The sequence below is a fragment of the Cyprinodon tularosa genome, unplaced genomic scaffold, assembly GCF_016077235.1.
Source record: "Cyprinodon tularosa strain WSP-4 unplaced genomic scaffold, ASM1607723v1 ctg21, whole genome shotgun sequence".
NCBI lineage: Eukaryota > Metazoa > Chordata > Actinopteri > Cyprinodontiformes > Cyprinodontidae > Cyprinodon > Cyprinodon tularosa.
Window position 1 is genome coordinate 1,355,857 of NW_024038778.1, and position 14,203 is coordinate 1,370,059.

Below are 14,203 nucleotides of genomic sequence, written 5' to 3' on the forward strand. Positions count from 1 at the left end.
TACTTTTGACTTCTATTCATTACATTTTCACACAAGTATCTTTACTTTCTATTCCTTACATTTTTAAAACAAACGTTACTCGTTACTCTTGCTTCGGTTTAAAGCAGAGGTCACGGATTAGCGGATTTTGTCCGAGGTAAAGCTGATGTATTTGTTCTAGTCTCTTGTTATTCACACACAACAATAAACAGTGTTTAGCTGACGTGGGTTTTAAAACTGCAAAGCTTTGTCTTCAACTGAAAATCAAACGCGCATCTACACAGACCAGTGTGATGCATTGGCGACCGTCAGACAGCTATGGTGCATTCAGGAGCATGGGACATTTCAGACTTACAAGGAAAGAGACAAAAACGGAAGAGAACTCATAAAATAATGTATTTATTTAGAAACAGTGTGGGCTTTCTTATAATACTGAATGCCCTATAATTGTGTTTGTTATTTTTTGATTATGCACATCTGCTAACTTTTTATTCTAAAAAATCTATAAAATTACAGCAGCAAATTATCAAAGTTTTTCAAAAGCCTGTTTAAAAGCTCCAAATGAGGCTTCGGATCGTACAGCGACAATTGCCCTGTCATTGTTTTACAGGGCAGAACAAGTGTAAACTCCTCTCAGATAGAACAGGATGCAATATTTGGCAATTTCTATTTTTATTTTTTCATCTTTTTTTTTTTTTTAGTTCAATGTAACATGAATGCATAAATATGTCATTTTATTTCAGTGTTAAATTCTGTTTAAAGTAACAGATCATTAAAAATGTCTCCTGACATTTACTGGTTGATTTTCTTTATTCGGACCCCACTGATTTTTTATTAGTTACCCGTGGTTTAATGTTTCTAAATATATATTTCACGTCATGTGCTCCATCCAATGCAGATCATTGGTGCCATCCACATCTAGTGAAAACTAGTGTAATTGGATGAGTCATAGAACGCAAACACTCATTGGTTAGCTAAAGGAAATCATCACAAGCAAGCAGGTGTTCTTCAAACTGTAAACATGAATTGTCTATGCCATGCTACGATGTGGGATTCAGAAAAAACATGTCTAAATGTCTGAAAGGTCGGACACAGGCGAGAGCGTATCCGGAGATGGAGACGGTGACCAACAAGACCTCCCTCATCCTTGGCCCTATCTCAAAGAATTTTTTGAAATAGTGGAAAAATTGTGCTTTCAATTCATATAATGTTATCTGGCCTTTTTCTTAAAGGTTACTTTATACTTTTAAACTTTAAGTAGTTTTTGGAGCACATACTTTTTCACTTTTACTTGAGTAATAAGGTCAAGTTGATACTTCTACTTTTACCAGAGTGTTTTTAAGCTGCAGTATCTATACTTCTACTTAAGTAACAAATGTGTGTACTTTTGACACCACTGGCTGACAGGAACAGTCGTCACAGTTGTAGTGCAGCTGATTGACAGCTCCAGTCATGGAACTGAAGTCCCTTAAAGCAAACATAAAAAGAGAAGCTGGAGGTGAAATCGTTTGGACCTGATCAGCCGAACCTCAAAATTAATCAGCAGTCCAAAGACAGATGGAGACTGTTCACTCTGTCCTTTTCCAGGACTTGATTTAGCTACAAGGCTTGGCTAACTGTATGTAGTGAGGCTAACGCTTTAATCTGCTTTCCCTGCCTCCTTTTCAAACGTCATGATCTTATCCAGCATGGATAAAGACAAGTAGGACTGATTTAAAGCACTTTGTAGAAAAGGCAAAGAAGAATGTACAATCTGGGATTCACATGGAAAACAATGTAATACAGAGTACTTTTTCTAGTTGTTTTTTAATTTGCATTGTTGCTCTTAAATAAACACATTCTCAGAAAATAGTTTTTATATATTAGAAAAAAATATAACTAATAGCTTCTCCATATTTGAACTGGTACATAACTTTTTTTTAGGTTTTTGACACCATATTGGACAATGCAAAACAAGCATCTGATCAGTGCTATATATACTGCTGCAGGCAGACAGATCCCAGGAGTACAGTAGACAGTTCCCTGAAGCTGCACAAAAAACCACCATCGAGGCTTACACTGCTCAACAAGAACAAGCTGAAAACATAGCTGGCTCTCTTCTACAGCAAGGATGAGCTCAAGAGCTGTAGTGGTGCTGTGGCTCTGTACCAGCTCTTCATGAGGAGCAATCTTCAGGACACCTTCTCAGAGACTGTGGCTCTGCTTAAGATCCTCATCACAATTCCCATGACCACAGCTGAATGTGAGAGGTGCTTCTCAACACTGAAGACTATTAATACCTTTGTCAGGAAAACGATGTCACAGCATTGTCTCAATGCCCTGGCCATGCTCTTCATGGACAAGAACCTAATTAAAACCATCCCTTACTTCAACCAAAGAGTCATTGAGAAATGTGCTTCTCTTAAGGACAGAAGGGCAAATTGTATGTACAAAAAACTTTGTATAATTTCCCCTTTACATGAAATTATCCTTTGGTTTTATAGTGCTTTTATAATATTCTTTGTTGTTGACATACATATAAATATACTAGTGTGATAACTTAGTATACGTCTCATTCTTTGTTGGTATATATCTATTTTACTATTTTAAATTTATAAGCCCCCCCTGGAGAAAACTCCACCAGCCACCACTGGATTTAATGGTAAGAGTTTTATTGGGTCATCCAGCTCTTAAAGCAGCAAAGCAAACTCAGATCATGGAGCTACCACAATCAAGATTTGTATGGTGTTTGTTTGTTTGTTTTTTAATCTTGGATAAATTGTTCAAATTTTTTTGAAAGATTTTCAGTAGGCAAGCCCAGTTCCATCTTCTGTTAATGAATGATGGCTGGAGTCCCTAAGGATTAGAATTTGTTGAAAATACTTTTTTATTCCCAGTCCTGCAGTCTAAAACACATGTTTGAATATATTACCAAGTACGGTATATAAGAGTTGGAAAAACATAAAACATAATAAAAATAAATAAATGGTTACGTTTTTGCTTGTAGGGCTTGTGAAACTATATTCTAAGCCAAGTTAATGGTTTTATTTATTTACAAATTCAAATTCTCACCCTTTACAATGTTCCTATTGAAAATGGGATCCAACAGCTACCCCACTTTTAAGTAATACAAAAAACATTTCCAGGTAATTATAAGAATAAAAAGTTTTATATTAAGGGTTTATGTTTATCGGTGAGCAGAGTAAGTTTATAGACGAAAGGGTAAAAAATATTTTGGAAGTGAACTATCTATTAGATGCTAAGTTGCTCATTTATATACACAATGGGGCTCAACATCATTTAAATATTTATTTTTTTATTTTATATTTAAAAACAATAACACAGTCCAAATATATAACAAGTTTTTGAACAAAATCTTTACTTCTTTAATCTTGTTTAAAAATGGCTGAATTTGTCTGATATGTAAATAATTTTTGACTTAGCAATGTATAATATAAAACAAATGACAATTTAGGAGTTTTTAGATTTGAAAGTTGTTCTGTTTTCTCTGATCTCAAATTCTCCACAGCCTGAAACGTGAACTTTACAAGACAACAAACAAAAGGAGAAAATAGTTAATCTGATTGCAGACTGACTCTCTGGCAGGCTCAGGAGTTGACATAGCAACCGATGCACCCTGGCATGCTTCATAAGAAACGTCGGTGTTACTGGAAAGCGTAACGTGTGACTGAGGCTAAAAATACTCAGCCCTCCATCACAGAAATGTGCTCCTTTAATTTCTTCCAAAGGAGGAGGCAGAGAGATGGTGAGCATCAGCATGTTTGGATACAAGTACTAAACTTAAAATAAATAAATAAATAAATAAATAAATAAATAAATAAATAAATAAATAAATAAATAAATAAATAAATCGATGTAAGAAATAATACATTAAAAAATAAATAAAACAGCAAAACAATTAGAAATACAGGTCAAGTCACAGGTACTAAAGAAAGAGAAATCTGTAATCATATCATGCCTCCTGACATTGCTGTAATGCAGGTAAAAAATATGGCTTGTTTTGATTTAGTATTTAAATATAAGAATGTAAATTCTACTAAATGAGAGTAAAAAGCATTAATAAGACAAGTAATAAAGCAAGACTGTTATTAAACTCTAAAGTTCCCTGGTTACTCTCTAAAGACAGGTGGCAGATGTTCAGAGATCTACCTTGGTGAGTAAATTTCCATCTGAGTGTGGTTCTGATCTGCTCATGAGAAAACTGAATTAAAGATTCTCACACCACCTTTCTACAAAATACTGGTAGCTAGTAGCCTCACAGGAACAAAATCCTCTCTACAAGATAATAGCTGTGACGAAAGACTTCATTCTGCATCACAGAACACATTCAACCTCACCACACAGCGACTGCAGAGGAGCTAATGAACTGTGCTTTTCTGCTGAGTTTGACATGTTGAAGAGGAAGCTCTGTGTGTGTGTCTGTGTGTGGATGTGCCTTTCTCTCTGTTTGTTTACTCACCAGCAGTGACGGTATCTTTCTCCTTAGCGTTGAGTTCTTCCACCTCAGCTCTCCTGCGCAGTTCAAACCTGCGAGCGTGTCCTTCTCGGGGCTTCCACAGCTCTTGGAGCAACAGCGGCTTTTCGTTGTCCCCAAGAGCTCGCAGGCACTCGGTCCGCCACCCGCCTCCCCCCTCCAAACGTCCGATCACATCACACAGCACGTAGGAGCGGGCTGCATCCTTGTTGAGCGAGTAACGCTCCAGCGCCTCTTTCACAAGTTCCTGAGCGCTGGAGCGCGGAGTGGCCAGGACGCTCTTGTAGTTGGCACCAGCGCAGATTTCATCTCCAAAGATCTTCAGCACCCCGGGGGCTGAGCTCTGGGTGGAGAGTTCGGCTGGGTCATCCACGGGGCGCTCTGGGGGCTCGGTTGTGGAGCGCCGGTCCCCTCGGGTGTTTGTTCCAGCCTCTGCTGGGACGCGGTCTCTGTAGCTCAGAGTACGGTACAGGACCTGTAGGAGCAGGGCGTTTAGTACATTATGCTGCATCTTTAATATTTGATTTATTACATCACTTTATTTGTTGCTGACCTTTCACTTAATTTAGTCCAATAACTCTTTAGCTTTATACTACATTGTTAGATGGTAATTGAAGGCGCTTTGGTAGATGGTAGGAATTTGTTCTCTGTACTCTTTTTGACTTTTTTTTTTCTTTATAACAAAGAAGACGATTTTAACTTATCCTGAACACTTGATATATAGTATAGATAATTAACAGATGAATTAGGGATAACTCTGCCTGTTCATTTTATTTAGCTTTATTTCCAAATGATATGCCTTTGTCCAGGCCACCCCTACATTTCGTTGTAAATACCATATATACTAACTGACCATTACAAAAAAATACAACAAAAAATTGCTGTAAAAACAAAACTTTTTGTTTTATTTGGAAACAAATCCAACTCTTCTACTCAGCCCAGCTATTCTTGCAGGGTTGGGAGGGGACTAGAGCCTTGAGTTTATACTTTCAGGGTTCTTACAGTAGGTTGCCAGCCCTAGACTGAAACTTAAAATGATTGCAATTAATCATTTTATAGATATCAATCTGATTAGATAACTAAATCAGGTTTTGGGCTCACAGCTGAGCAAAGTGCAATTTGGGAGCCGCAATTCAGATGGAGGCCTATCCTCTGTTCTGATAATTATCATTGATTATGTGTGAGTTTATAACACTGTAATATTACCTGCCTGTTGCATGTCAGAACATGTTTTCACTGGTAGTTTATCTATTTATTACAGTTCCTCTGTCTGAATATACAATTATCATCTTAATTCTTTGGCAAAGATTTGGGAATGGAATGAGAGCGGTGTCCTTCAGAACAACATTAAATATTATGATATGGCTGGAGCCATGGATGTCTAATCATCTGCTAAAGTGTATCATGTGATGTGATAATGTGGCAGACTGGAGTTGTATAAAATGCTTTTTTAACAGTTTGTCGAGGCCACTTCCCAAGAAGTGAGCCCGGTTGGTAAGGAGCTGCCTTCTGTAACCCTAAGCAACTTTTTTGATCGGAAAAGATTACAATTTCTATCTAAATCTGTTGTCATGTCTCATGATTATCTAATACATATATATTGTGAAGTGTTATTTAAAGAGTTTCTTCCGAGTTATCTTTTTTCAGGAAAACGAACCGGAGTGAGAAAGCTTGAAGGTGTAGACACAGAGCTTTCCTTTAACCCCACCTACTGTAGGGTTAGCAGACAGGTTGCAGGCCTCCAGATTTAACAAAGATTCCTGGGTAGGTGTTGATATATATATACAAACTTCAGACACTATAACTTCGTCAAATTCAATTACTTTGTAATGCCAAGTAATTCAAAAAAGCAAAAGAAAATAGTTTTATAAATCAAATTTGCTGTTACTCTGTTGGGGAGGCATGGAACAAAGATAAACTAATTAAACTTACTGATATTTGACCTCAGTAGTGTTTTCTAACTAGAAATTACACCATATAGGTGAAGAGATGTTTAAATACCTGTGTGAAGGTCCTGCTCTGCCGCTTTAGGCGACTCTTGGATGGCAGGGACATGCTGGCCCCGGAGGATGAACCGTAGAACATGATGATGTTGTTGGCTTTGCAAACTACAAATCTGACAGAAGACCATGATTAAATAAGAGATTATGGATACCTGGGGATTTATAACACACTGTTTGTATAAAATAACAGCTCTTCTATGTAAAATATATCCGTCCTGATGATGGAGTGATAAATAACAAAAGCTTTTGTAAGATGAGAAGTGTACCTTGACGTTGCGTTTTATCTCTTCTGCATGCAGGACCAGCACCAGGAAAAAGGTCACAGTTCTGGCTCAGGCAATTTGCATTTCATTTCACTGCCACATTTCTCTCTGGAAAAGTTGATAAAGCACCAGTCACCATTAAATCAAAGTATCCCTGCAGCAATTTTCAAAGGTTTCTTTCAAATTAAAGGTCACATGGTGTCGATTTGTTTTCAAGTTTTTAAGCAACACTGCAGAACTTTTGACACAACTATCATCTTAATTTGAGATATATTCAAGGATTTTTCAGGTTAATATAACAATACCCTCTTAAAAATAAAGATGTGGTTTTCCAGTAGACACAAAACTATTACATCTACAAAAAAAGACCATATATTTCTTTATGGTTTCAGTCAGAAAGGGGGAAATGCATGATCTTTACAACTGATGAATTGCCAGCATCGTCAGGATATGATTAAGCAAAAAAAGCATTTTTGGCAAAAAAAAAAAAAAAAAAAGACTTGGGCCATTATTTTAAGACTGTAACGATGCAGCACTAAACGCATACCAATGCTCTGTGTGGGCTACATTTATTAAAAACTTGCCTATGGAACTCAAAGTGGTTGGATTCTTTTCTGAATGAGTCATGTGCCCCAGAACACCACATTTCTAATGCACTGCCTTAAAGCGGTGTTACCCCTGCAGTTCTAGGGCTGCAACTAGTGATTATTTTAAAAATTGACTTATCTGTCAATAATTTTTTAATTAATCAATTAATAATCTTATAGCCAAAGATTCTTTAAAGAAGATTTTTTTACAAAATGAAACCAGGTGAAACTAAAACTTTTCCACTTGTAGAGTTCTGGATAGAGAATATTGACAGATTAAAAAGTTATTTTTTTATTTTAAATACAAAATGTTTATATATGTTTTACTAATTTGATATAATTACTGATCCAAGTTGGATGCTCTGTCAGCTAAAGGCATGTTTTAGAGTCTTTATACTCCAGTTAATGATCAAACAATTACTAAATTAGTGGACGATTATCTCCATAATTGTTTAATCACAATAAACCCCATTCATTGTTTCAGCCTTATGCAACTTCCCTTAAAGAGAAGAGCTAACTGAGCTCACTAAAGTTGTTGCTGTTAGAAAAAAAAAACAGATATGAAACTTACCTGATCAGACAGATTTTAGGTTCTCTGATTTAGGATTTAATCTGGAGGGATGAATGTGACCTTGTTTTTACTAATAACTCAACTACCTCTCAACCTGCAGGCCCAACCATACATTTCAAAACATTCAGGGAGACTGTACTGCAGTGCTGCCAGTTACTTTCAGGTGTGCTAAACCTTGTAGTAACAGATCTAGGGACCCCAGAAGCAAAGCTTTACAGTTTTGCTTTAAGAGGAAAATCCTAATCAAGCCAAGCTAACTTCACAGTTGACTAAAATCTGTTAATTGATAATACAGCACTCATTGGTAGTAACGTTACTGAACAAAAAGATATACAACACAAATACCATATTTCATTTATATATCTGCATTTATATTTGTGTTTTGGGGGGAAGGTTTTTGACCCAATAGAAAGACATGTGTAGCATAGCTTACTGTAAGGTGATTTTAAGAGCCAGATACCATTGTTGTGAGAGAAGTGAATGTGCAAACAGTTTGACTGGTGTGACAGATGGCTGTCATTGAGATGTTTTGACATCTTTATTACTAAAGAGCAGGGGTCTTCAAACCTGGTCATCAGGACCCACTGATCTGCATGTTTTACTGGTTTCCTGCTTCCACACACAAACTGAATAAATGTGATTAAGAGCCCTCCTTTGATGGCGACTTAGAAGGAAATGCTGTCATTTGATTTTAGAAAAACAGACTAAATGTCTGTAAAGAAATGAGACTTTCAGCTTCTTCCACTCTCTAACATATGTATCAGAACTATGGCATGGATTTATAATTATTATTAGTAGCATAGCTTTAGGGGGAAGAAGTGCCAAAGCACATCAAGTCCATTACTACAATGCTGGTCAGAACTGGAGCAGAAATTACATCTACCTAAATCCTGTCAGAAGTTTAGTTTTTTCTTCTCATTGACCAATTCCAGTCAGACTAGGCTAGCAGCAAAGTGCTTTTAAAGGCCTATGCAGAGGCTTAGTATGTCTTGTCTACAACATAACGGTCCTCCATTCATAGATTTTATTATTTATCATTCCACACAATTTCAGCATTTTGTTCCAATCATTTTATTAATCTTCATTCACCGAGTTTTAAATTAAAAAACAGCACAGCATGACCCCCAGTTCACTTAATTAAATTAACGCCACACGACAACTTGTGAAACATGCTTGTGACGGCATTATGCTGTGTAGCTGTTCTTCACTAGAGACAATGAAGCTGGTCACACCTACAGTGACAACTCTTTCACTGAAGATCAGATATGTTTTTTGTGCTACAGTCCTTCTTTCTCCATCACATAGTCGAGGAGGCATCCTGGGACAGAGCTGGCATTCCTGATGAGCTTATCTAACTGCTTCCACTAAGATGAAGATAAGCTGATGCTCTAACAAACTAGGCTACTACAACAAGATGGCTGATCTCACCATAGATCATCATGAGGAGAACCCCTACCCTTCATATGATCAAAGTCTGCTAAGCAGGTAGACTCTGTACAGTTCATTGTTCAGGTGAGCATCCAGATCCATCAACATCCAGACAACATCAGAACATCAAAAAACAAAAGTTAGAACAGTAAATTTACAGTCATATGTTTATATTACAGTTTTTGTATATTTATTTATTATTATTTATTTTTTTTTTTACTATTTTTCAAGGCTGCACTTTTAAAAAAGATTAAATTGTCCAGAGAGCTGTTCCAAATAAAATTTCTTTTTGTTTTACACTTGTGTAAACAAAATGACAATTCAAATCTGTCTAAGTCTATGTCTAAGTCTAAGATACTTATATCAGTTAACTATTTTAATGTCAGTTCCCTGGATATTCATGGTGGGTCTGTACCTGCAGGATTCCACATGAAGCTCATTCATTTTTACAGCCATCAGGAAATGGTTAGGTTATTATATTGATGCTAGTTTTTGCACAGTTTCTGCCTTAGTCACTTAAATAACTGTGATCACTTTAGCACCTCTCTGGTGTTGATTCTATTTTTCAAAAATCTATTACTGTAAAAATATCCATCGCTGTTTATGGAATATTTGTTTTCCAGGTGCACAGTATCTAAATTGTAAAAAAACTGTACAGTACAGTATTTTATTTGTTGTTGTTGTTTTTTTTACTCTGTCACTTCTTCTGTTAATTTTATACACTTTTTAACGTTGATATTTGTGTGACCACATTTGCTATAATCTTTTGCTGCTGTAACACCACAATTTCAACATTGAAGGACAATAAAGGGATTTTCTATTCTATTCTATTCTATTCTATTCTATTCTATTCTATTCTATTCTATTCTATTCTATTCTGCTGTAACCAGTCTACAAGTCCTGCATTCACCACCTTCCTCTGCTCTTTAGTTTTTGTTGCACTTGATTTTTCTGAGCAAACACATTTAAAGGTATAGTGGATGTTCTTTTTCCGGTTGGATCATCAAAATAAGTGGTCCTCCAAATTGTCAATCATTCTGGTGATATGTTTATGTAAGGTTGCCCTGCGATAGACTGGCAACCTGTGTACCCCACGTCTTGCTCATTGACAGCTGGAGATAGGCACCAGCACAACTTGCGACCCCAGTTATGATAAGCGTGTCAGAAAATGTACGGTTGGATGTTTTCATAAGGCCGTCCTAGGCGCTCGTCCCCATTTTCACTTACCGGCGGTGAGTCTGACATAGTGGAAAAATTCTAAATCTATTTGAAAGCAAGCTTGTATGAGCAATGCAAGCAGCAACTTTTAAACAGAGTGTGCATGAGGAGATTTGAGCTGGTGCATGCTCTCAGGCGTTAAATAGCATTCCCTCTCGGTTGCGGGCACATGGTTGCGAGTGTGCAATTTGGAGAGGTCAGGTCTTAAAAAATGCGAAAATCCTCCATTATACCTTTAATATCAGACAAAGAAAATTCGAGTTAACACAAGATTATACTTTAAATTAGTGTTGCACCGATACCAATACCAGTATCGGGCAGGGCCCCGATCCGGCACTAAAATGGTGGTATCGGTATCGGCAATACCATTTTGAGAGCCAAAAGTTTTTTCAACCATTGTCACCCATTCCAGGTAGACAATAAAAAGTTCTACTGTATTCACTTTGTTTTAGTCTATTTCCTGCTTCACAAAGCAGCTTGACAAAGCCATGATGGCAATTATTTTACATCCAAGTAGTATGCAGCTCTTCATACATAAACACATCAATTTCAAACAGATGGTATCAGTATCGGCCAATACTGCAAAGCCAGGTATCAGGGCCAAAAATGGCATCAGCGCAACACTACCATAAATAATTCTTTATTTTTTGAAAATTAACTAACTTACACTACAAGTACCGGTATTAGAAAGTAATCACCCCCTTGCTAGAACATAATTAACTTCAAGTATCCATGTTTTAAAAATCTGAGTTCCATGTCAGCCACACCTAACTACACTAAGAAGGCTAAATACAATGGAAAGAAATTTAGAAGCAGAGGGGAAAAACAAGGGGAAAAAAGGTTGCAAAGCTTTTTATAAGGCTTCATACCAAAGCGAGAGCCATCAAAGACTTCAAAAAAGAAAATTAATGTTAGAACTGTATATATACACTCATAAGTTTATATGACTATTTTTTATGTATTTATTACTGTTTTCAAGGCTGCACATTATAAAATGAAATTGTCTAGAGCGGTTTTAAACTAAATTTATTTTTGTTTACACTCGTGTTTACAAAATAAATCTGTCCAAGTCTAAGTCTATCATCTACAAATCCTATTGTAAATCTTTGGCATCACCTAAAACAAACAGTTTAAACCGGAACATAATACGATTCACTACAGAAGAGTCTCTGCAGCCAAGTTCAAGAATTACTGCCTGCTATAACAATCCCACAATAGGTTGTCGATCTAGTTACAAATTGAATATTAATAATAGGCTTAGGGGAAAATTACTTTTCCTTCAATAATTAAAGTCCTGATTTGAAAACTGTTATTTGAATTTACATTGTTTCCCTAAAACAGTGTAGCATGCACTTCCTGCATGTTTTAGAGGCTGAGCCTGAATCAAATCAGTGATTCATTCAGTAGAACCTGATAGGATGAGGAAGTATATCAGGACAACTCTTCCCAGAACTTTAAATCCAAGTGAGAACCTGCAGCAAGCCTAGAAACTGATCTACATAGATGCACTTTATTTAATCTGAGTAAGCTATTTTGCAAAGGAGGAAGGATAAAAGCATGGGTAAAAGCCCCAGCCTCTAGATGCACAGAAGCCCAAAAAAGAGGGGCTTTACTGCAGCAAAATATAGCTCTACAAAGCACTACAACATGATTTTCTAAATACTGATGCAGACCTCACTTTTTCTTCATGACCTTCCCACATGTCCCTTTATCACTAACATGAAGCTCTCCTTGCAAACACTTAAACTGCATAAGAATATTCTTTAAAAGGGGAAAAATTTGTAGGTCAGCCTTGTTGTACTCTGCAAGAACTGCTCGGATAACGTGACTATTTTAAATGCCTGCTAATCCACAGTAATCTGGCCACTTGGCTACAGTTAAATCAATCCCAGGAAACCCCTACTGCGTCTACACATTTATAGAATATATATATACAATAACAACATGGCAGTTTATAAGCAATATATTTGTGAAAACATTTAGTAAAACAATGTGACAATGATTATTGACCTGCTACCTGCCCTTATGTTCCCCACCAGAAGGTCAGGGAGATAAAACCTTGGAGCTGAGTTTGGGTCTGCTCCAGTTATCCAGTGTCTGTCCGTCTGTTTACGACTTCAGACTCGCTGGTCGTCAATAGCAACCGCCTTAGCAACAAAAGAACATCCTCAGAACGGAATCCGCTGATGAGTCGCCAGGCGCGGCCTCTGACCGTCAGCAGGTGCGCTTAATGACTATATATTGACACCTGATCATTTCCAGTTATTGGGAAAATAGTTCTCAGTTACACCCGGAAGGTAGAAACGTATTTGTATTAAAAACCTCTCTGAGGTGTGAGTTGCTTTTTAAATTGAATTAGGTTAGCTGGTGGAAAAGTTGAGTGCCTCAGCAGCGGAGTCCCCTGGGGGTCTGTTGCCTGAAAGTACTCACGTTGTCTGCAATGCGTGGCTCCACGGTGCTGCCGGGGAATCCTTGGCTTCTCTTTCATTCCCTCGGTAGAAAATCCCCAGCAAAAAATGGAGGGGGGATACACAGACACTGCTGCCCAGTTTCCAGCGACGCCTCTCCGCTTCGGGTTCCCATTTACATCCCTCTCCGAGAAAGCTCCGCTAATTTAAACAGCAGCCAGCCCCGATGGGTCCCGGTTCGCTTGCGCACATCTCCACGGAGTGTCCGGCAATGCCCACACTCCTATGGTAACCGCATTCCCACATCCACAACGGCTCGCTGCCGAACCTAGGCGAAAATAGCCGAGCTCTGCACGAGCCGTCATCTAGATACACCTGCTGCGGTTTGAAAGGAGGGGAAAGTGCGCCCCCTGGCGGTCATTTCTGGAGCCATTACAACCCCACCCCCGGCGTTAGACAGCAGAGAACTAAAAAATATCAGCAGGGTAGAAACTTTACCCCAGAAAATACCACTGGTACGGAAGAGGATTAGGGCCACTGAAAAAATTTAGAAAAAGTTAACTGATTTTTAAATTTTATTTCAGAATATTGTAAGAAAAAAAGTCAGAATTCTGACTTTAATCTCAGAATTCTGACTTTTTTCTCAGAATTCTGACTTTAATCTCATAATTTTGGATCTTAATGTAGATGGGCACTATGAAGGAAGAGATGTGGGAGCACTCAGCTTCACTGACAAAGATGTGAGTTGTTTGAGAGGGCCAGTGACACATTGGTGGAAAATGACGGAATTAGGTGACTTTTTACGTGCCTGAGGCGTCCTATGTGATGCTATTTCATTAATTAAGGTGATTAAAACAAGAGAGCTAGTTCAGACTTTAAAACAGACATGGCAAGTCAGAATTCTGACTTTTTCTCATATTATACTGAGATAAAATGTAAAAATCAGTAAAAAATTTTAAAAATTTTTCAGTGGGCCTAATCCTGTTCCATACACTGGTAAGGAGGTAGTCTTTTTTAATTAATCAGAAACGTTTAGGTTAAATCAGAGGGAAAGAAAACCTCAACATCCTGGATTGGTTGTTTTTCAGCATTAAAATTCCAGTCATAGCAGTCTTTACCTGTAATAGATGTTCAATCACCACTTTATATGCAGTCATTTTCAAATAAATGAAAACCTTCATTCAAATTAATAGTTAAGGGTTCCAAAGCATTTAAGATCTGTGGTATAAGTCAAATGAACCAAAATAAACAGTAATCAATTGTTTTTGGTTT

At 37.4% G+C, this 14,203-nt stretch overlaps 1 protein-coding gene across 3 annotated transcripts in view; it reads right to left on the reverse strand.

The window, feature by feature from the left end:
* Nucleotides 1-13,278, reverse strand: part of radil (Ras association and DIL domains) — a 53,198-nt gene extending 39,920 nt beyond the window's left edge. For all 3 annotated transcript variants that reach the window (XM_038285323.1, XM_038285322.1, XM_038285321.1), the window contains exons 1-4: nt 12,954-13,278; nt 6,723-6,827; nt 6,455-6,569; nt 4,439-4,928 (exon numbers count right to left, since the gene is read on the reverse strand). In XM_038285323.1, coding sequence (XP_038141251.1) covers nt 4,439-4,928; nt 6,455-6,538 — 574 coding nt within the window. In that variant the 5' untranslated portion in view covers nt 6,539-6,569; nt 6,723-6,827; nt 12,954-13,278. The remainder of the gene's footprint in view (nt 1-4,438; nt 4,929-6,454; nt 6,570-6,722; nt 6,828-12,953) is intronic.
* Nucleotides 13,279-14,203: the final 925 nt, after the last annotated feature.